The following is a 23,744-nucleotide window of genomic DNA, read 5'->3' on the forward strand; positions in this document are numbered from 1 at the left end:
AAGTAAACTGGGGGGGCTCCCCAACAAAACCCCCCGTCGGAGCCCCTAAAAACTGTAATTTTCTTCGGCGCGCGCCTCCGTCTTGCGCTCAGTTGTCGGCGCGCGCCTTTGTCTTTCGCGGGGTTGTCTATGAACCGGAAATTACTGCTCCCCCTTAACAGCACTCGCTCACAGCCTCAGAGCCATCTTAAAAGTCAGGCTGCAGAGCAGGGAGGGCGTGGCAAAGCAGGATAAAGCCCCTAGCACAGCTCAGTCAGGGTAGGGTTATCAGATTTTCCTTTGGGAAAATCCAGACCCATGGCCACGCCCCCCCCCAGGACCGCCCAGTTCCACCTCTGTCATGCCCTGTTCTCCCCCCCAGCCCTATCCCCAGCCGGCATCCACGCATGTACGGATGTGATGCGGTGACGTCATGTGCGCCCACAACATGTGTGGACGCCCCTTCCTGACGCGATTTTGTCAGGAAGTTTTTCAAAACCCAGACAAAGAGCCAGGTTTTGAAAAGCCATCCAAACCCCCGGAGATGTCCTCAAAAGGAGGAAATCCAGACGTCTGGTAACCCTATGTTAGGGAGGCCCAGGAGAAGAGAAGAAGCCCTTCAATTTATGTCGCCACCACAGAAGTATAAGCTGCATAAGCTCTATGCAGGTACTCCAAATTTATCTCAGAATCCTATTCTATTCTGAACTCTAGGAACCATGACTGAGTGTCCTGGTTGTACTGGACCATGAAAGACAGAACTTTAAGTCTGAGATCAAGCCAGAGTAAAAACTGGGCTGCCTTCTTCTAAGAGACAGACTAGTGCAGGGGTAGGGAACTCTGGTCCTCGAGAGCCATATTCCTGTCGGGTTTTTAGGATTTCCCCCAATGAATATGCATGAGATCTATTTGCATGCACTGCTTTCAATGCATATTAATTGGGGAAATCCTGAAAACCCGACTGGAATACGGCTCTCGAGGACCGGAGTTCCCTACCCCTGGCCTAGTGTATACCCTTCAGGAGTAGGCTACATAGGAGAACTCTGAGTCAGAGGACCAGCTGTGTTTATTTACTCCTCACCTGTGAAATGAACAGGTCACCCTTTCCCAGCAGCGTTGCTGTATTTTAACAAGACTCTGGGCCTGCTCTCACCCAGCCCATGCTGCTACTGTTACATTAATTCAATCTGCAGTCCTCTTTGTACTTGGCTTATAGAGATAAGAACTTGAACAGGAACCGTCTAGGCCTGATAAACTTGTGATATCTTAGACCAGTGGTTCTTAAACCTGTCCTGGGATCTCTCAGCCAGTCGGGTTTTCAAGATATCCCTAATGAATATGCATGAGATAGATTTGCATTTAATGGAGGTGACAGGCAAGCAAATCTGTACAAGTCTTTGTTTCCACCACCTCTACCGGGAGACTATTCCATGCATCTACCACCCTTTCTGTACAAAAAGTATTTGCTCAGTTTACTCCAGAGCCTCTTAACATCATGCTATGCCCTCTCACTCTGGAGTTTCCTTTCAATTGCATATTTATGCCACTTTTATGTTTAAAAATCATTTTTATTAATATATCCAAAGTCAGTGCACACAATGTTATGCTATTTTTAACGTCTATCATATCTCCCTTCTCCCGTCTTTCCTTCAAAGTGTATATATTGAGATCTTTAACTCTGTCCCTGTACACCTTATGACATAGACCACCAACCATTTTAGTTGCCTTCCTCTGGACCGACTCCATCCTTTTTATATCTTTTTGAAAGTGCGGCCTCCAGAATTGTACACAGTATTCTAAATGAGGTCTCACGAGAATCTTATACAGGGGCATCAATATCTCCTTTTTCCTACTGACCATTCCTCTCCCTATGCACCCTAGCATCTTTCTAGCTTTTGCCGTCACCTCTTCAATCTGTTTGGCCACCTTAAGATCATCACATACTACCACACCCAAGTCCCACTCCTCTTTTGTGCACAAAAGTTCTTCATGCCCAATAACATAACCTTGAGGCACACCACTGGTAATATCCCTTTCCTCAGAGCGATCTCCATTGATCACTGCCCTCTGTCGCCTTCCACTCAACCAGTTCTTGACCCATCCCAAGGGCACTCAGTTAATTTAGCAAACACCAGTGATGGTGGTGTAGCAAGGGTGAGAGGCTCACCTCCCCTGCCCTCTTCTCTGCCCCCTACCTCCACATGTTCCTTACCCACCCCCTCCTGACACGCCCACGCCACTTCCCTTCCTCGTACCGCTGCAATGTTCCTAGTGCAAGAACTACCCCCAAGCTGCTGTCACACCAGCGTTGGCTCTTCCTCTGACATCACTTCCTAGGAGCAGTTTCTTTGGGCATATTTTTTCACACGATTACCAGCTCTCTTTCTGATGAATGCAATGCTACAATGACATAAGTAAATATAGATTAACTACAGGCAGCCTCCGAATTACAGACGCCCAACTTAAGGACGACTCGTCCTTAAGAACGTGGTTTGCAGCTTCATTTGATTTCACAGCAATATATCCAGTGGCTTAGACTCCTATACTTCTCCTGCAGCAGATTCATAAATGATGCATGGCCACATTAAGGACAGTGTGTGGTTGAGGGATGGTCGGTCGGCCCTTATGTCAGCTGGGAGCAGAGATAAGCAGCAAGAATCTGACTTAAGAACAGCTTTAAAAACGTAATTCGTTCTTAACCTGGGGACTGCCTGTATATAATTTGTATCTTACTGCAAGATATCTTAATGAAAAATGTTGCAAAGGAACTGAAATAAGAAGGTAAGGTATCAGCAATCTAATGCGAGAACATCTAGAATGGACAGTTCAAAGACTGGATTAGTTCCCAGTTGTAGTTTGGGTTTACATGCTCAGTGACATAAATTTATTTTAAAATGTTTGGATCCATAAAGATCATTTTACTGAGTATGGAAAGTAAACCCTACCTGGAAGCAGAAATGGTAAACATCCACACTGGTTCTGTATATGCCTTGCTTTGCATTCTTGCACACATCCATAAGTGCTGTAGATTGTAGAATACTTTAACTTTATGTTAGGGTTGCATTCCCCCCAAGGGTGTTCCTGGATAATAGTCTTTAAAAATAAAATATATATATATATATATATATATAAAACCTGATGAATATCTACATTTGATAAAGTTTACTTTTAGACCTTTTAGAGGCAATTCAGTTCTTTTTTTTTTTTAAGTTCAAACTTTTTTATTGTGAGTTTAGAAAAATCAAAACAAAATACAAAAAATGAAGATAAACATACAATCAGTACAACAGTAGTAGCCTGAAACTGCTAAACAGAAACATAATCCAGTTATACAGTCTACTGTATATGTAACCTCTTACAACAGAAAAGACCAAGAACTTAGTCCTGGAACATATTGTTAGAATAGAGGGAAGGAAAGAAAGAAAAGCAAAACCAATATTAGAGGCAAAAAGAGAGGGGAGGATAGGAGTGTCTAGAGAGCAAAATGAACATATTGGTCAAGAAATTTCCAGGGCGATGTGTGACAGGATGTCTGAAGGGACAAACGAGAAATACATTTTTTTTCAAAAGCATAAGATTCGTGTTTATGATAAAGGCTTAAAGAGTTCCACCAGAAGGGTTCATAGACAACGGCGCGAAAGACAAAAGCGTGCGCCGACAATTGAGCGCAGCGCGTGCTGCCGCGCTGCTCTAAATTACAGTTTTTAGGTGCTCCGACGGGGGGTTTTGTTAGGGAACCCCCCCCAGTTTACTTAATAGACTACGCGCCGGCGTTATGGGGGGTTTTGGGGGGTTGTAACCCTCCACATTTTACTGTAAACTGAACTTTTTCCCTAAAAACAGGGAAAAAGTGAAGTTTTCAGTAAAATGTGGGGGGTTACAACCCCCCACACCCCCCCACAACGCGGCGCGATGTCTATTAAGTAAAGTGGGGGGGTTCCCCCCCACGCCCCCCCCGTCGGAGCACTAAAAACAGTAATTTAGAGCGGCACGGCGGCGTGCGCTGCGCTCAATTGTCTGGGCGCGCCTTTGTCCCGGCGCGCTTTTGACCTGACACCCACCAGAAGTATAGTCCAGCATGGAGGATGACTTTCAGTTCTTCAGAATGTGCATAAGAGCTGTTGCAAACATGATGTAAATCAATTTGGAAGGACACTTTGACAAAGCGAAGCAAGTATGTTGGAATTCAGTTCTAAAACAGAATCCAGCTGCCTAGATTCAGTTATAGAAGCCTAGCATTACCTGGTGTTAATGCACCTAACATTTAGGCCAGTGGCACCCAAAATTGCCTCAGCGCCTGCAGCAGCCATTTTGAAAGTGCAGATGTGACAGGAAGGAATAAATGGATGTTGCTCCTGCCCGTTCCCCTACTAGACCTCAGGAAGTAGGCCTGGAAGAGGGGAATTGATGTTCCAAAAGGGAAAGAAGAAGGGGATTGGCAGAGTGATGTTCAGGAGGGGTTGGGGAAGGGAGAAAGGGAAGAAAAGACCTGTTGATATTCCAGGTAATGTGAGAGAGAAAGAGAGGGGATTATAAACTGACCAGATTCCCTTATGCAGATCCCAGCCAATATTCAGCTGGGACCTGCATAAGAGTAATATGGAGGCCCTGGCTGAATATTGGCCAGTAGTCAGCTTAAGATGAATCAACCCTACATATTAAGTGCTGGGGCCCAGACATGGTCCAATATTGAATATCTGGGACTAATTTTTTTCTATTCTATAAACAGCACCGTAACTTAGGGCTCCTTTTACAAAACTGTGCTACAGCCTTAACGTGCGGACTAGCGCACGCTAAATTGTCCCGCGCGCTAGCCGCTACCGATTCCTTTTGAGCAGGTGGCAGATTTTTGGCTAGTGTGCACTATAGCACGCGCTAATCCGATGCGTGCGTTAAAAACGCTAGCGCACCTTTGTAAAAGGAGCCCTTAAACACCAGTAGGCACTCTGCCGGCACCTAAGTTAAGTCCAAAATGCTGTTTGAAAGCGCACTTAAGAAAAATTACAAGAAGCCTACCAGCGCCTTAAAAAAACAGCACTTGAATCATGCTTCCGGAGGCACCCACTAACGCCTAATGCCACTGAAGATGTGGCTAACGTCAGAAATGGTATTAGGTGCTGGTAGGTGCCTCTGGAGGCATGATTCACATCAAAGGTAGGAACCAGAAATTTGGCCTTGAAAACTCTGGCCTACATTTCTGGCGCCAACCTTTGATGTAGGCATTTATTCTCTAAATGGCACCGTCACATGTTTGACACACGATTGGCAGCTGCTTTTAAGGCGGCCACCAATAATAGCACCATTTAGAGAACCTGGGCCATAAAGTCTACCATAGGCTGAATATCGACTGGTATGTATGCCTAAGCAGGTGCCTTCGTGACTTCTTAAACCACACACACCCTATTATAAAATGACCAAATATTTATTTTTATTTTGTAAGAAAATTTCTTTCTTTACCTTAAGCTGGCGAATTGAGGCATGCGCGTGCATTCCTACTGGGGTCCATAAGCCCAGTCCATCAAACTGTGGTGGTTTCTCGGGCGAATGAATGACGAAAGTAATTCCAGCGTCAACAAAACCAAGGGAAGGATCATCAGTAAATTCAGACTGATAGGAAGTGAATATTTCCAAGATGAGTTGACTTCGGTGTTGACTTTCTCCCTAAAGCTTTTTAGACTCAGACACACCATGTTACAGTTAGGTCCCCTTCATAAATCATTGTTTTTAAAAAAAATTGTTGCTATTACCTTTTGGGTTAGTTTGCCCATTTAAGAGACAATTCTATAACTGAGGAGCTAATTTTAGGTGCCTGATGCCACATGACCAGAGCTTATTCAATAGAGGCATCTGAGTGCCAAAACTCCATTACAGAGCATTGGTGATCTTATCATTTACTTGGAGTGGAGGAGTATCCTAATGGTTAGTGCAGTGGACTGGGATCAATTCCTACCGTAGCTCCTTGTGACCTTGAGCAAGTCGCTTAGGCCACCATTGCCCCAGGTACAAAACTTAGATTGAGAGCCCATAGGGATAGTGCCTGCATATAGGGTGCTGTAAGTTAGGCATAGGGTTACCAGATTTTTGCCTGGAGAAATGGGATGCATGGTCCCGCCCCATTCTGCCCCAGCCCCACCTTGTTTCGCCTTCAGCACCATTCCTCTATCTCCACCCTCACAAAACCTCGTCTTTCTCTTCTGACCTTCGAGCTGCGTCTGGATGGCCTCAGAGCATACGCGGACATCTGTGATGTCATCCACACATGTTCAGAGGTCCTCCAGACGCGGCCGGGTGGTCAGAGATTTCCAAAACCCGGACAAACTACTGGGTTTTGGAAAGTCTGTCCGGACACCCAGACAATTCTCTAAGAAGAGGACAAGTTTGGGTTTTCCCGGATGTCTGGTAATCCTAGTTAGGTGCCTTGATAGTGACCACCAGTGCCTAACTTACCCCCTTTTACTAAACCTTGGCCTGGAGTGCTACATGCTTTGACGCTCCTCTGATGCTCACAGAATTCCTATGAATGTCAGAGCATTTAGCACCCTGGGCGGTGGTAGAAACCTCTACTACAGTTTAGTTAAAGCTGTGTGGGGATTTAATTGGCTTTATTTGGTGCGGTAATTGACTGCGTTATTTAAAACCAATTAAAAACTCATTTTAAAAAGAAAATGGAGTCAATCCAGAGAATGGCCACTAGGATGGTTTTGGGACTTAAAGATCTCCCATATGAAGAATGTCTGAGCAGACTGCGCTTGTACTCTCTCGAAGAGTGCAGAGAAAGGGGGGACATGATAGAAATATTCAAAAATATCACGGGCTGCATTGAGGGGAGGAAGAAATCTTTTTTCTTACGGGTCCCACGGCGACAAGAGGGCATCCGCTAAAACTTAAGGGGGGAAGATTTCATGGTGACACCAGGAAATACTTCTTCACTGAAAGGGTGATTGATCGATGGAATGGTCTTCCACGCCAGGTAGTCAAGGCCAGTAACCTGCTCGACTTCAAGAGACGATGGGACAAACAGGTGGGGTTGCTACAGAGTTATACTTAAAAGATGGATTCTCAAAGGAGGGAAGGTTCTTGAGTGGGCAGACTTGTTGGGCTGCCGGCCCTTTTCTGCCGTCATACTCTATGCATGATGGTTAGTGTTGCCTAAGGTTGGAGAGATGACCTTAGGTGCCGTTAGTCCTGATTCTCAAAAATACTTAGGTAATGTAGGCCTTTAAAAATCTGGCCTACATTACTGGCACCTATGTTTTTTCTTAGTCATCGGTAACTGTGATTCTGTTAATGACGCCTAAGTGTGATGGACATGTGGCCGGCATAGTTTTTCTACGCGCTGGCTGATTTAGGCACCGTTAACAGAATCTGGGCCATAATGTGTACAGCACTGCATATTGTGACCAGTCAGGCTCCGTGCCTGCCTTGGTCCCTGTGATTTCCTTAGTGTCCACCGGGGGAGCCAGAGAGAAGCCCAGGTGAGAGCAGGCTCAGTCAGAACAGGGCGTGGCACGGGAGGTGAGAGGGAAGGCAGGGGTCTCTTCCCAAGTAGAGCATTTCTGGCAAGCTAGGGTAATGCCTTAGACCTGGGTGTGGAAGAGGCTGGCTCCACACCACCATTTGCAGCTCAAGCCAGTTCGTGTGTGGTAGAGCTGCAAGGAAAGCCACGAGGATTGGCAAAGCCTGAACAAAAAAAAAAAAAAATCCCTGTGTTTTTTTTCTCTGTTTGCTATTTTGGGCTGAGGTTGTGTTTTTTGTCAGCTTGGGACACTGACTGTGGGAACTGTGAGGTTTTGTTTCTGGACTGTTTTTGATTCTCTGCATCTTTTGTTAAGAAGCTGCGAATGCTTTTTGTGGGGAGAAGTTTGCCAACAACTGGGAGGGATTATGAAAGCTGTTTTTGTGGTTTTGAAGGCAAACTTGAGGCACTCCCTTAGACTCAGCAGTGCTATAAAACAAGCTGGAGGCTTTACTATTTAAAACTGTTTGAATATTGGTGCATGATAGCAGAGAGCTGAACTTTGCTGAAACCTGCTAGGAGCAGGCTTTGAAAGCCTTATGGCAAGAAGCTCTGTGGAGAATAAAACCACAGAGGAGATTTTTGACATTTGTGATGAGAAATCCTGAACTGACCCAGAGTTTTCCTTTTGGGGGGTTTTCTTTGTGTTTTTTGAAAGTTATATTGATTTTTGGATTTTGCCATTCTGACTATTAAATTTTCTTTTGGAACTGAACCTGGAGCTGTGTGCATTGGTTCTGGTTTTTGTTTGTTTTACTCATATTAATGCAGTATCTGCGGGGTGACTCCATACTGGGTCACACGCTGGTGCAGTTTTTAGCTGTAACCACTAGGGGCACTGAGGAGTCCCGTTGCTAGTGCCGGTTACAGTGTGTCTAGTAGCGTTATAGAAATGATTAATAGAACTGACGTAACTAAGGTTGTGTGGATGTAGCAAGAGTGCGTGTGACTTACACTATTCTGTAAGTTCCGCCCTTAGGCAGAAGCCCTACCCATGCTTTACCCCTTGCATTTTCATGCTATGTCACTTATGCACGCCCATACAGAATTTCACTTAGGCATATACTGTAAGTGTACACATCCCCACCTAAGTGCTAGTATTCTGAAAATTCATACAGAAATACAGGTGCCCTATTATTGAATTAGGGAGCTAATGCCAGGAAAGGAGACCATGATAAATATGCTATTCAATCCTAGGGTTACCAGATTTTCGCAAATGAAAATCTGGCCCCCTGGCCACGCCCCCCAGGCCCACCCTGTTCCGCCCGAGTCACGCCCTGTTCTGTGCTCCGCCCCTGCCCCACACCCTCAACTTGTTTGCTCATCAGGACGGCATCCGCGCATGTGTTGGTGTGACGCGATGACATGAAGCGAATGCTCATGACGTCATCGCATCATGTCAGCGCGTGCGCAGATGCCGTCCTGATGTTGCTCGTTGCTAGAGGCTTTTCGACACCCGGACAAAGTGCTGGGTTTTGAAAAGCCGTCCTGACCCCCGGACATGTCCTCATTGTTTTATGGGGGACTTTATTGCAACCTAAGAGTCCAGTTAATGCAAGCAAGAATAGACTTCATATTATGGCAGTTAATAATGAAAAATTGGAAAAACTGGGACAGACTGAACTTCAGCTTTTGGTGGGAAACTCTGAGTCAATTTTATAGATAGGAGAGAATGAATTCTGAACAACTGGGACATAATAAAAAATTTAAAGAAACTTGTAATTTGTAAAAACTGATTGATCAAGTAAGCCTTTGATTCCTAATTGATCTTTGCGCATATCCAGGGAGGGGGGAAGGGAGGGGGGAAATGTACTTTATATCATTATTTGTTTGGATGTAAGTGCTGATTATTGTATTAATTGATTATACATTCTTTGCACTTTTGTATTTGATTTGAAAAATTAATAAAGAAATCCGGATGTTTGGTAACCCTATTCAATACAGTCACTGAATAGTTTTTAATGGTTTTCTGATATTATTGTAGAAAGTTGCTGCCTGTATGTGTATCTTTGCAGCATGTAAAAGTTTGAAGAGGAGTGTTATATGGGTGTGACCTCTGTTTCAGAGTAGAGGGAGTCATTGAGTTGTGTGAGTGTGTGGGTGGCAAAGAGCAGTAGGTACAGTTGGAGGCTCCTTTGCCTGCATGGGAAGGGGTCTTATAAAAGGAGAGGAAGACTTGAAATCCAGGCTTTTGGTGATCCTGATCTTCTGCCGGAGCCCTTGTACTGAAAGAGACTTCTAAAATGCTGATTTCTTGTGGGGAGGAGAACGTCAAAGAGGATTTGCAGAAGAGCATTGAAATAGAGTGAAGGAAGAGGGAACCCAGTGGGGTTTACCACAAAGGAAGAAATGTCTTTACTAAACCTTGTCAAGTCCAACGGATCACCGGGAGAGGACAGAGACAACGTGTGAGTGGAAGAGTGGAGAAAAGAAAAAAGGAAATACTAAAGAGATAGTTTGGAGTGGGGTTGCCAGATTTTCCAATCAGAAAATCAAGACCCCTAGACCCGCCCCCCCCAGGACCTCCCAGTTCCACCCACCATAGTCCCAACCCCGCCCCCAATTCCACCCTTGCTCCGCCCCCCCCCGCTGCCTGCTCTTGTTAGGCAGGAGGACATCCGGGTATACCCTCCTACCTGACACTGATTTCTTAAAAGCTTTTCAAAACCCAAGGGTTTTGAAAAGCCATCCAGACCGCTAGGGAAATCCAGATGTCCGGTAACCCTAGTTTGCAGTGACTTTGGTTTGAAATGCTTGGAACTAGTTGATTTCACATTTGAACTAAGTTGTAAATAGTTTATTTTTGACTCTACAGTCAAGTTATGTAAAGAGTTCCAGTTTATCTGTTACCTCTTGGCATATGCCTGATTCTTTCATAGTGGCTGGGTGAGAGACTGAGTCCTGTGACGGAGAACCCGGGACGGTGATCCTTTGGCCTACTGGCATAAATCTGGCCATGGACCACACCCAGCTCAATGAACTAAAGGAACTATGTCCTATCATATAAAAATTTTTTTTTGTGAATCCTGGTTGCAGGTTCCCCAACACAAAGAGTTGACCAGAGCCTCCTGGGCTACATGGGTATGAATTGGAAGGGCAAAAAGTATGGTTATGTTTCTGATTTTGCAAGGTAAGACACTACTGGTAGCAGCCCGATAATGTTATTTAACCAGCCAGCCTTAATATTCAGCGTGAGATGGCTGCTGAAAATATATATATTTATTTAAAACATTTATAGACCGCTTAATGTCTAAGCGGTTTCCAGCAGCAAACATTCATAAAATTAACCATAAAACATATTAACATAAAACAACGATCTCTATTAGTCCATTTTATACGGTGACGGTATGTCAGGGCAGTTGAAGAGGAAATTTTATTCTCATTACATGTAGGTATCAACAAACAGTTGTGTCTTTAGTAACTTTTTAAAGTTAGTAGAATCCGTGCATAATCTTAGATGTCCAGGTAAGTTATTCCACAGCTGTACCCCAGCAATACAAAGCATTCTTGTTTTTGAAAGAACATATTGTACGCTTCTTTCCTTAACCGCTGTTAATCTCATGGCTCCCTCAGATCTCCCAAAGTGCACCAAAACAAGCTGGTACGGATCTACATATAGAACCTGGTGGATCAGAGTCGTGAATTTGCACTGTTTAACTTGCGACCAGTGAAGTTGTTTCAAAACTGGTGAAATATGCGCTTAGCGGCTAATGAATAGCCGACCCCTTGGATTCAGCCTAGAAGCAGAACCTAGGGGTTATACTATGAAAATTTTCCTATTTGTTCCTATCAATTTATATGGCAGGCAGATGGATGAATATTGACCTTGCAGTTCTGATGCAGCTAAATCATACTTTAATTTCCTTCCCTGGCTCTATTTACACTTCTATGCTGTAGATAAGTTGAAAAGTCAGAAGCTCAAAATACATTTTTTCTGTTAAAATGAAAGAAACCAAGTAGCATCCCATCCCAAATTGGAAAGAATGTTGATTGATACTACAAATAGGTATTTATTTTCATACTTTTTTTTTCTCAAATGTACTGTTTGCGTTCCTAGGCTTTCATTTAAAAATCAGGTAGATGCAGTAATTGATTCCTTTTTCTTTGCTCTGTACAGAATTTGTGCGATCAAACCTTTTCTGCCTTCTCTACTTATCCGTACACCTATTCTCACTTTGCTTGTCCCACACCTTGACTATTGCAATGCATTGTACTCTGGCCTCCCTCTTTCCACAATTAAGCATTTACAACTTGTTCAATTCAATGCTGTCAAACTCCTTCACAGTTCTGCTTTGAACGTGTTACCTCCCATCTTGTCTCTCAACATTGGCTTCCCATTTCTGCATGGACCAAGTTCAACATTGTAAGCCTGGCATTCAGGGGACTGACACCTTCAGTACCCAACAATCTCTTGAATCTCTTCATTCCTTAAATTCCTTCATGAGCCCTCCGAACATCCCAGCAGGCACTGCTGTATCTCCCTTTCTACTCTCAACTCTGTCTAGATACAATCCACCAGACCGCATCCAGTTATGTACTTATCATCTCAATTATGGAATGCCCTATCACTTGACATTACAATAGAATCCTTGCTCACATATGCTCACTCCTTGGCCCCCCTCCCCCACCTCTGCAACACCAATGACTGATTAATATTGACTGAGAGAATCTCTTCTTGTTACTTCTACTTTTTTTCTTTTTATCCCCTTCTCCTTCCTCTCTCTTGTCTCTCTTTTCTTCTGTTTTCATTTCAATATTAAAATTACCATTAAAACTACCATTGTGTCTGTAAATAAATAAATGTCTGGCCAAAGTGAATCATCACATTTATCATAGAAATTACAATGCATTATCACAATTAACACAGAATTAGTATATACGTGGAAGGGAATAATCAAAAATGTGCCTAAGTCTGAGGTTGGGCGTTTTGTGCAAGACGTCCACAAACCCAGCAGGAAAAATGTCCATTTTCAAAGCTGCCAAACGTCTATCTTTTATTTTTGAAAGTGAGCTAGGTTTAAGTTTTGGTCCTTAGGACGTCCACCTTTTTTGCCCATTTTCAAAAATAAAAACGTCCATGTGAAAAACGTACAAAAGCCCTTTCTGTAGACGTACCCACCAACTACCTTGTCTGATCGCGGCAGAAGAAATCCCCATCAGCTGAGCTGGTTTTGGGGATTTCTGGTGGCTCAGCTGATGGGGATTCTCCCTGCCAGGATCAGCTGAGCCGCGGAGCCCTGCACTCTTCCCCCTGACATCCTCCACATCCCGACATCGTCCTGATATCCCCCACATCCCCCCTCACATCCCAATATTGCCCTGATATCCCCCACATCCACCTAATATCCTCTACCTCCCTGACATCCCCCGACATCTCCACCTCCCCCCACATTCCCAGAACCCCTTCCCCGTACCTTCGGAAGAGCAAATGGCAGAAGGGAAGCTCCCTGCATCCTGCCTACAGGGCTGTGTGCTGCAAATGAAGGGGCTTCCCCTTCCCAGGCCGAAGGCCCTGATTGACTCAAAATGATGGGATGTGAGGGGGGGATGTGGGGAATGTCAGGAGGATGTCAGGGGAAGGGGTGTAGGGCTCCATGGCTCAGCTGATCCTGGCAGGGGGGATTCCCACCAGCTGAGATGCCAGGAATCTACGAAACCGGCTCAGCTGATAGGGATTCCTTCTGCTGTGATCAGCTGATGATAAGCCAATGGACTTTTTTTCACTCTTTGAGTGGTGGGAGGGGTTTGTGACCACTGGGGGAGTAAGGAGGGGGTCATGCCTTAAATCCTCCAGTGTCCTTCTTATCAGTTTGGGCATCTTTGTGGAACGTAGACGCAACTCAAATAGGTCTAACTGCCAGCGTCTAAGTTCCCTGTAGGAAAGCTATGATTATGGCTGGGGTTTGTCCAGGTTGAAACCCACCCAATTCCTGCCCATAACACATTTCCTAACATGCCCCTTTGCTCTCTGGATGCTCAGCAGCTTAGAAGTGCTGCTGCACATCCAGAATGTTGGTTTTGATTATCGGCACTTGGACGTCCCTGCTATTAGGATGTCCAAGTGCCGACTTATGCTGGTTTTTGGTCGTTTTAAAGTTTTGATTATGAACCCCATAGTCTAAAAGAAAACCCAGAATAAAATGAATGAAACCAGCAAAAATAAAATAAAAAGGTAAGGAGAATGGAATGGAATGGAGACTTGTCTACTGCCTTTTCTGGCATTTCACATCTTACATATAAAGAGGTGGGCACTGGAGGATTGAAACTAGAGAATGACACGGTGACAAAATTCATCACCGTTCCCGTCCCCGTGGATAACTGCAGGAAACCATCTTCATGTCATTATTTAAGGAAAGAGGGAAGAATCAGAGTATGAATGGCCACAACTACTGACCCTCAAGCTTTGCTTTGAAAAATGCTGAGGTAGAAGGACTGAGGTTGAAATAGACACTACAGAATGACAGTCTCTGATATCCAGAGCAGATATTGTGATGTCATAATGCCTCATTCCACCAGTGCCTAAGAGCCAATCACATCAGTGATGTCACAATGGCTTCATTATCCTTGGCTCACATAAGAATCAGAGTATGAATGGCCACAACCACTGACCCGCAAGCTTTGCTTTGAAGAATGCTGGTGTAGAAGGACCGAGGTTGAAATAGACACTAGAAAATGACATGGGTTTATTTCCCACGGTTATCCGCGGGGACGGGAACAGTGATGAATTTTGTCACCATGTCATTCTCTAATTGAAACAACCCTGCATACCTGCAATAATGTTTTAGGATCTACATACCTGTTTGATATTGAAAAGCAAACTTAAACCTCTACCAGGAATGTTTACTTTTCTTCTTCTGTCAAAAGAATTGTGGTTAAAAGTAAAACAGTTTCCATATTCAGTGAAGACATGTTTGAAGTCCTGCAGCAAGATAAATAAAACAAAGATTTCACGGTCGTTTGAAAGAATGAGGCCTACTTGTACAACAATAAGTGCAGGACCCCCTAATTTCCTCCAAGCATCCATCAGTCTACCACCTACTGCCCCTTGATGTTACTGTAGCCCTGGGTAATTAGGGTGTACTGAAGTGGGGAACTAAGGGGTGCATCTGTTAATCCAGCAGATTGTCACAGTTTTATATTAAGATACCTCACTGATTACAAAACTGAATTTGTTATAAACTATATACAATGGAACCTTGGTTTACGAGCATAGTTCGTTCCAGAAGTATGCTCGTAAACCAAATTGCTCGTATATCAAAGCGAGTTTCCCCATAGGAAGTAAGGGAAACTCGCTTTCATTCGTTCTACCTCCTCCTCTCCCCCCCCCCCTCCGAGGCTACCGGTGCTGCTCCATCCCCTCCCCCTTGAGACCACCGACACTGCTCCGAGATTCTGAATCTGAGAATCTCGGAGAGAGCGAGACCAGAAGGCTTTGAGCATGCGCAAATGATCAAAGCCCAGTCCAACCCAGCACAGGGAAGAGGGAGGATCTCCGTCGCACCGCCCAGCCCAGCCCAGGCCAGAAGAGGGAAGATCTTCGGGCACCGGCACCTCCTGTGCATTGGTGCTGGTGCTGATGCCGGTGCCCAATCGGGGTAAGCGATGTCGTTGCGGTGCTTGGGGGGATGTAGGATCGCGGGGGGGGGGGGGACGCGAGTGGGGGGGATGCCAGATCACTGAGGGGGATGCTGGATCGCAGGAGGTGGCGCTCGTAAACCGAGTCAAACTCTGTTTCCGAGGCGCCGATTTTGCGAATGTTTTGCTCATCTTGCAAAACACTCACAAACCGGTGTACTCGTAAACCAAGGTTTGACTGTATATCATTGTTGGTCTGTGCAATTGTTTATACCAGTGGTCAGAGAGTGGGCGTGGTTTACACTAATTGGTAAGCTCAGCTATATTGATGCCTGCTAACCAATTAGCGCATGGTTAGCGCATAAGCCCTTACTATCTATACAATGAAAAACATAGAAAGATGATGGCAGATAAAGGCCAAATGGCCCATCCAGTCTGCCCATCTGCAGTAACCATTATCACTTCCTCTCTCTAAGAGATCCCACATGACTATCCCAGGCTTTCTTGAAATCAGACACAGTCTCTATCTCCACCACCTCTACCGGGAGGCTGTTCCATGCATCTATCACCCTTTCTGTAAAAGAGTATTTCCTTAGATTACTCCTGAGCCTATCACCTCTTAACTCCATCCTATGACCTCTCATTCCAGAGCTTCCTTTCAAATGAAAGAGACTCAACTGGTTCACATTTATTCCACGTAGGTATTTAAACGTATCTATCATATCTCCTCTCTCCTGCCTTTCCTCCAAAGTATACAGATTGAGATCTTTAAGTCTGTCCCCATACGCCTTATGACGAAGACCACATACCATTTTAGTAGTCTTCCTCTGGACCGACTCCATCCTTTTTATATTTTTTTGAAGGTGCAGCCTCCAGAATTGTAAAAAGCAAAGCAAGGAGACCCAATATTCCACAGGAGAAAGGAAGCAATCCAAATAAAAACAGTCTGTGGAAAACACAATGTTCTTGACTTTCCTTTTATTTCTTCTAAACTTCTTCAAATAGTATAAAAGTTTGTCCACATAGATCATAAAAAGGAGTCCACGAGCCTTTTTATGATCCATGTGGACAAGCTTTTACACTATTTGAAGACCTCCAGAATTGTACACAATATTCTAAATGAGGTCTCACCAGAGTCTTATACAGGGGCATCAATATCTCCTTTTTCCTACTTGCCATACCTCTCCCTATGCACCCTGGCATCCTTATAGCTCTTTTCACCTTCACACACTAATTCAGACCTGGGCATTGTAAGACTCCCGGGCCACATCTGGCCCTTTGGCTGCCCGGCCCGCATAAGATCAATGGCAAATTAGGAATCAAACATAATATTTCTACGTCATATGCACAATACAACTGCATTGCTTTTATTTTGAAGACGACTGCTAATTTTTTTAATGTATGTAATCAATTTACATACATTTGTGTGCGTGTGTACACGCGAGCGTATGCACATTTTGCTGTAATGTGTTGCAAACAGACTTTTACGAGAGATGTGTTAGCTGATAGGCCTAACAAAATCAGCTCACATTAAAAAAAAAGAAAGATTGATAAAGAATGTAGAGTTTTTTTATCAAGACATAGGGGTCCTTTTATCAAGCTGCGGTAGGGGTTTAACGCGCATAATACCGTGCGTTAAACCGTCTGCCATGCTAGCAGCTAATGCCTGTATTGATAGTACCTAGCATTCTATTTGCCTTCTTAGAGGCCGCTGCGCACTGTGCCGATGGCTTCATTGTCTTGTCCACTATTACCCCCAAGTCCTTTTCTACATGCAAGACTTTACATTTATCTACATTGAACTTCATCTGCCATCTCATCGCCAACTCTCCAAGTTTGTTCAGGTCCCTTTGTAAATCTTCACAGTCCTCTTTAGTCCTAACTCCACTAAATAATTTGGTGTCTTCTGCAAATTTTATTACTTCGCACTTCATCCCTGTTTCTAATCAAAGATAAAGCTGGGTGCTTAGTTTGTGGAGAACAGATTGCCATGTTTAAGGATTACGATTCGAATCGCCATTACGTGACTAAACACACAAGAGAAATCTAATCTAATCTTTGATTTTTTTATACCGATTCATCCCAACAGGAGGGCTCGACTCGGTTAATAAAATTATACAGGAGATTAGAACAGAAACTATCCCCCTCTTTTATGAAACTGCGATAGCAGTTTCTAGCATAGAGAACTGCGCTGAATGGCCCGCGCTGCTCCCGATGCTCATAGGAACTCTATGAGCGTTGGGAGCAGCGCGGGCCATTCAGCGCGGCTCCCCGTGCTAGTAACTGCTCTCGCAGTTTCGTAAAAGGAGGCCTATATCTTTTAGACCAGAATTTTATCTTTTATGATTGATTATTTGAAAAAGAAGGATCATTAGTAAATTTCTGAAATAAATAAGTCTTCAGTACTTTACAAAAAGCGGGTAGATGAGAGAAAACTCTAATTATAGAAGGAAGATCATTCCAAACTTTTACGAATAAAAAAAGAAAATGATTGACAAAAATTGGCCATAGTTTTTATTCCTTTAACAGTGGGAAATCCAAATATATTTCTGAGAGCTCCTAGAATTAGATATTTCTTGTGAATTAAATGAGATGGGAACCAAAGGAGAAAAAATACCATATAGGGTTTTGAAAATTACAGTTGCACATTTAAATCGGATCCTCCAGTAGACAGGAAGCCAGTGAAGGGATCTCAGTAAAGGTGTTTACCGTATATCAGTTCAGCCGTAGTATTCTGGATTCTGGATAGCCTCCTCAAATTACATTTACTTAAACAAGCATAAAGCGATTAAAGTCCAACTGAGATAAAATAATGGCCTGAACCAAAACTGCAAAATGTTGCTGAAAAAAAAGATGACGTACTCTTCTAAATATCTTTAAACTGAAAAAGCATTTTTTAGTAACATGATTAATTTGTCTGCTGCAAAGCGGGCGCAGACATCTGATTCTTTGCTAGCTAAGCTGCAAAAACAACAAGGAGGGTTTTTTTTTTTTTTTTTTTACCAACGATGTAATGTTGCTGTTTCACATTTTCATAGCCTAAACCTTATATCTACCAGTAGCAGCTAATCAAAATCATACAATTTACTGCTTTTTATAAAGAGATAACATTAATGTGGAACAGAATTGAGTTTAGCCTATTGGTCCAGCCCTACATAACAGTCCCAGTTTCTCATGTGGCCCTTTGGCCTAATGGGAAAATTAGTGTGTGGTCATTAATACAGAAAATACAAAAATTGGCCATTTTACCCTGGCCTTAGCGTGCAGGAATGACGGGGCAAATTCTATTAGAAGTGCCCAAAAGTTAGGCGCCAAATTAAGCACGGTTCAGCGCGATTCAAGTAACTTTGGGCGCTGTTTAATGAATCACGCTGAGCGGCACCTATTTTGGAGGCGCCCAATAAATTGGCCAGCTCTAGGCACCACTAAAAGTTAGGCACCTATATGAGCGCTTAAGCATGCTTAAGAGCAGTGATTCTGCAACAAAGCGCCTAACACATAGCCACGCCCATGCCTAACGAGCTGCCTAAATTTTTAGAGGCGCCTTGTTACAGAATCGCTCTTTCTTGATAGGCGCCTAAGTTTCAATTATTGCCGATAGGCACTTATCTAGTTGGGCGCCTCCAAAATAGGGGCCTAACATTAGGCACCGGTTACAGAATTTGGGACTCCTTGTGCAAAGACACGCTACAGCTACTTTTTACTGCACAATAAAAATATAACACCCCTTATGAAAGCATCCAGAAAACAGGATACAAAGAACTTACCACATTTTTCCCATGAGTCTAGTAAATTAGCCTACGACACTGTCATTTGTACATGTTTGCTAATATTACAATGGACAGTTTTCATATGTTTATGAAACTTATTGAACGGGCCCCATGATGTTGCAGATAGCGAAAAAATAAAAATAAATACACTCCTCTCACCAAAAAACCCCCCAACACATAAATGTTACCTTTGAATTACATGGTTTCCCAAAATATTCACATTTCAACAGTGTGCTGTCGTTGAGATAAAATCCATAATTTCTGGTGAATTCTTTTATGCTGAAGTCATGGTTTCCCTGAAGGAACTCGGAGATCTCTTGAGAAAATTTTGAGTTTCCATCAACTGCAGAAAAGCGAAGGACAGCGGACACGATGCTCCACATGAAAAACACAATGGTGAGGTTGGCCACTGCGTGAGTTTGGTATCTATTAGGAAGAAGCAGAAATAACATGGCTAGTTTTTTTTACTTTTTTGTTTTTCTATTTATATACTTAAATTGTTTTATATATTTTAATGTTTTCTTGTTTGTTCATCCAATTCAGCAAAAAGCCTCGTTTCAAAACATAAAAGTTAATGGAATCGGATTTCACTTCGTTTGTTGTGTGGAAAGTGGCAAGGATCTAGAATGATCTTCCAGGCAAGTTTAAAAATTTCACTCATTATTTACAAGTTAGGAAAAACCTTAAAACTTGGCTATTTCAAAATTTGTATTTATAAATATTTTTTAGTATTTATTTAAAAATTTATATACTGTATATTATCTATATGGTTTCCATAGTAACAAGCATAAAATGTTAAACAAACATACATAATTCAGTTATTAAAAAAACAACACTCTTATAAATGGTTGGTAAACATCAGAAATCTTCAAATCCAGCTTGAATATAAAATTTCAACTCAAAAAAGCCTTCACAAACATTTGGTGGGCCAGTTTATGTTTAGGTTACAAATATGAGAAGATGAATGCGGAAATGTTAGGGCATAGCAAATTATTTAAATTGGTTTGGGGCCCGTTGACATCCTTTGTTACTTCAACATAGTTGTCTTTGTTTAAATTTTTTGTTTATTTTTATAGGACGGGGTGGGTGGGGGGGGGATATCTTTCTGGTTTACACTTCTCCCTCCTTATTCGTGGTTTCTGCACTCGCGGTTTCACATAATCGCAATTTTTCATCGGGTGACTCCGCCCCCCAAAATTACATCATGATTAATGTTCCTTTCCTTTTGCTGTAATGTAAAAAAAGTTAAACTTTTAACAATATTCACTCAGCTTCAATGATTTCTCATACAAATTCGAAGTTCAAAAACTTTAACCCTGAAAATCGCTGGTTCACATCGTGCACAGGGAAAAACACTGCTTCCCAGCATCCATGGAGTGAAATGCTGCTTCCCAGCATGCATAGAGAAAATCGCTTGCCTGCTTAAAGCTTTCTGTATTGCTGCTTGCCTGCCAAAAGAATTCTGAATTGCTGTTTGCCTGCACTTTAAGTTTTGAACATTTCTTTTTTTCCTTGTTGGTAAAGCAGTACTGGACTGTATTGAACTTTTTCTGTTTACCCTGAGATTTACAGTACTTGTATTTAATAAATATTGTTACAGTATTCAGTAAATACAGTTAATATATACAGTACAGTATTGTATCGTTATTCCACTAATATAGTATTTAGTTGTACTGTAGTCCCTTCCATAAACCGCGAATATGAATTTTATATGTTATTCGCGGTTTTATTAACAAAACCGCTATTTTTTTTACAAAAAACCGCAATTAACAAATACAATTCATATTTGCGGTTATAGCTGGAACGTATCCCCCACGAATACGGAGGGAGAAGTGTATTTCTTGATTAAATTGTTGGATGGGAGGGGATGGATATTATTTCTTCTGCATTGTTATTGATGGAATTTAAGTGCTTACGTTGATTATTAATGTCAGTATAATTCTTGGCACTTTGTATTAGTTTTGAAAATTAATAAAGATTAAAAAAAAAAAAAAGCAAGCCTTCACAAACAGTTGAATTTTAACTTTTTCTTAAAATTCATTCTAGCAGCACGCAAACGCAAAATTCCTGACAGAGTATTCCACAGCTTTACACCCGCTACAGATAACATAGTCACACCAATCTTAATGTGGGAGATTAATATATTACCTTCCAAACATAGTAGGGGTGTTTTATATTTTTATATCGGTAATTCTGTAGGTTTGCCTAGTTTTCTTATTAATCGTGAACCACTTTGTACTTTCTATGGTATACGCGAGATACATGTAGCATATTGATATTGTTTTCTTTGCACGTGCTTTGTCTTATTTATGCGTGGGTCACTATCGAAAAGCAGTTACCAGATAACAGCACCTGCCATCCGGACAAGTGTTGCCAACCGGGATATTCATAGGCACAATCCAGATAATGCCTCTGAATATTCTTACAGACCACCTAGGAACTATGGCTCAGATTCGATAAAATTGTGCCATGATCGGCGTCCACCCACAAAAGCGGCTATGTCACAAATAGGCGCAAGAAATGTAGCCCTTGACTCTGTAGCTCAGTATGGAGAGACCTAGGGAGGTTGTAAGCCGCCCAGTAAACTTATCCATGGGGAGGGATAATAAGTTTTTATTAAACTTGGAAACTTAGAATAAACTTGGCTGACTGACCAGCATTCCTATCCAGCTGTGGCTAATTAACACAGCAAGGTGAACACGCAGATAGAGGCTTGTAAGCAAAGGCTCTGCTGAGGAGAGAATGAGAGAGAAAGAAGCAGAGAGAGGCGGAGAAGGGGAAAAGCCCTAGACAGAGTGTGAAGAAAAGCCAAGCTGACCCACCAAAAACCTACTGTGTTGACAGATAGGTGACACTTGCAGTCATAAGAGCTATTGGAGACAAATATAGTTGGGTACAATAGGTCGTGGGTGAGTTTTGGAGTGTTCAACATATAATGTAAGAGGGTTATGGTGAGATGTGCACCTGGGGCCTTTTTTGTGAAGTCCACTGCAGTGCCCCACTGCTCTGCTGGGATGTCTGTGTGGCCAGTCTGCTAAGAATGCTGGCCCCTCCCACATCCCTATGGACAGATTTTTTTTACTTTTATGAAAATGGTTCAAAAAGATAGATGCGCTGAGGACAAACACATCTATAATGTGACTATTTCAAACATAAAAGAGAGACATTTTTCTGGTTTGAAAATAGCCATTTTGTTGACTGGATATTTGGATTTTTTTTTTTTTAACAAAATGTCTATGAGACTCAGATTTAGACGTCATATTGAAAATTTTCCTCCGCGTCTTAAGTTTCTTGAGAAAGCTTCTATGTAATTTTCATTTGTGGCACAAAAATAATTTTAAAGAAACAGACATGCAAAGAAAACCAAAGCTCAGATATGGAACCCCCATGTTGATGTGTTGAGTTCTAATTTCTGCTTGGGGTTACTGGGTTCTAGAGCAATTCTAGTGAAGCAGACATATTTGACCTCCCAAGGTGAATCTCCTTAACCAGACCCTTTGTAAATAGAAGCAATTTAAGATTTTAGAATTTAACACGTTTATATACTACCACTCTAACATGTGCAGTAATTTACAAAAATTACATACATAATTAAAACCATTACAAATACAGACAAAATCTCACATAAATCATCACAAATTCTTCAGTCATCACCATATTCTTCCCATAAATGCCAAACCCAGAATCAGCTTCCTACTCATACTTCTGGAAAATAAGCCTTAAGAAATATCAGAGTTTTCAAATTCTTTTTAAACATTTTCACATCCTGCTCTAACCTTAAAAATAAAGGTAACATATTCCATAATTTAGGACCCATGATGTAGAGTTTTCCTTTGCTCTCCAGGAACTCCACACTTGACTTTCATGTGGAAGAAGATTGTGAATTAAACAAGACCACTCCTGGCAAATGAGGTCTGGTGATGCACAAGGCCCTTTCCAACACAAGGCTCTTTATTTTTTAAGAGAAAAGAAGGCCGATTGCACATAGTCCTAATTAAAAGGCAGTTGTAGCTGCAAGCAAAACTCAAACAGTACTATGTTTGTAATTCTATGCTAAGCTTGTATACAGTATATAAGACTATGAGGGGCATTTTCAAAACATACATCTAAGTTGGCAGTAAGAAAATGCCTATTTTTGAAAGGCAAACCACCATATGTCTTGACCAGGGGTGCCCAAAAGGTCGATCATGATTGACCAGTAGATCTCAAAGGCAATGTGAGTTGATCACGGAGCCCATCCTGGTCTCCACGATAGACTCATGCTGCCTTTGCATTCTGTTCTCCCTGCATCCCCGATGCCAGGCGCGTACAAGCGCCGGGCCCACAGCTTTCCCTCATTCGCTGCTGGCTGGCCTGTAACTTCCTTTCTGATGTCAGAATTGATGGTGGGGGGGGGGAGGGGAAGACTTGTACGCACCTGGCCTGGCGTCAGGGAAGCAGGGAGATATTGGCGGTGGTGGCTTTGGAGAACAGGGAGAGAGAAAGACAGACAGAAAGAAAGGGGGCAGGGAGAGAGAAAGAAAGACAGATAGAAAGAAAGAAAGGGGGCAGGGAGAGAGAAAGAAAGACAGATAGAAAGAAAGAAAGGGGGCAGGGAGAGAGAAAGAAAGAAAGAAAGAAAGGAAGGGGAGGGGCAGGGAGAGAAGAAGAAAAAGTTGGACTCAAGGAGAGACAGAGGGAGATGTTGGTTGAGGAATGGAATGAGGTCTAGAGGAGAGGAATCATGCAGGAGGCAGAAAGAAATAAATATTGGAATTGAACCCAGACAAATCATTAGGGCTAGCCCTAATGATAAGCTTACGGAAACGATACTTACAGTAAACGGTCGAACTTATCCAATAGTTCCTACTTTAAAAATATTAGGAGTTACATTGGATCATACATTATCATTTAAAGCTCATACA

General features: G+C 42.6%; 1 protein-coding gene across 1 annotated transcript in view; it reads right to left on the reverse strand.

The window, feature by feature from the left end:
• Positions 1-23,744, reverse strand: part of ASIC5 (acid sensing ion channel subunit family member 5) — a 112,198-nt gene that overhangs the window by 68,339 nt on the left and 20,115 nt on the right. The window contains exons 4-7 of the mRNA XM_033958640.1: positions 19,029-19,266; positions 14,292-14,414; positions 5,437-5,586; positions 2,925-3,072 (exon numbers count right to left, since the gene is read on the reverse strand). Of these exons, the coding sequence (XP_033814531.1) occupies positions 2,925-3,072; positions 5,437-5,586; positions 14,292-14,414; positions 19,029-19,266 (659 nt within the window). The remainder of the gene's footprint in view (positions 1-2,924; positions 3,073-5,436; positions 5,587-14,291; positions 14,415-19,028; positions 19,267-23,744) is intronic.

This window comes from Geotrypetes seraphini, chromosome 1 (assembly GCF_902459505.1).
Source record: "Geotrypetes seraphini chromosome 1, aGeoSer1.1, whole genome shotgun sequence".
NCBI lineage: Eukaryota > Metazoa > Chordata > Amphibia > Gymnophiona > Dermophiidae > Geotrypetes > Geotrypetes seraphini.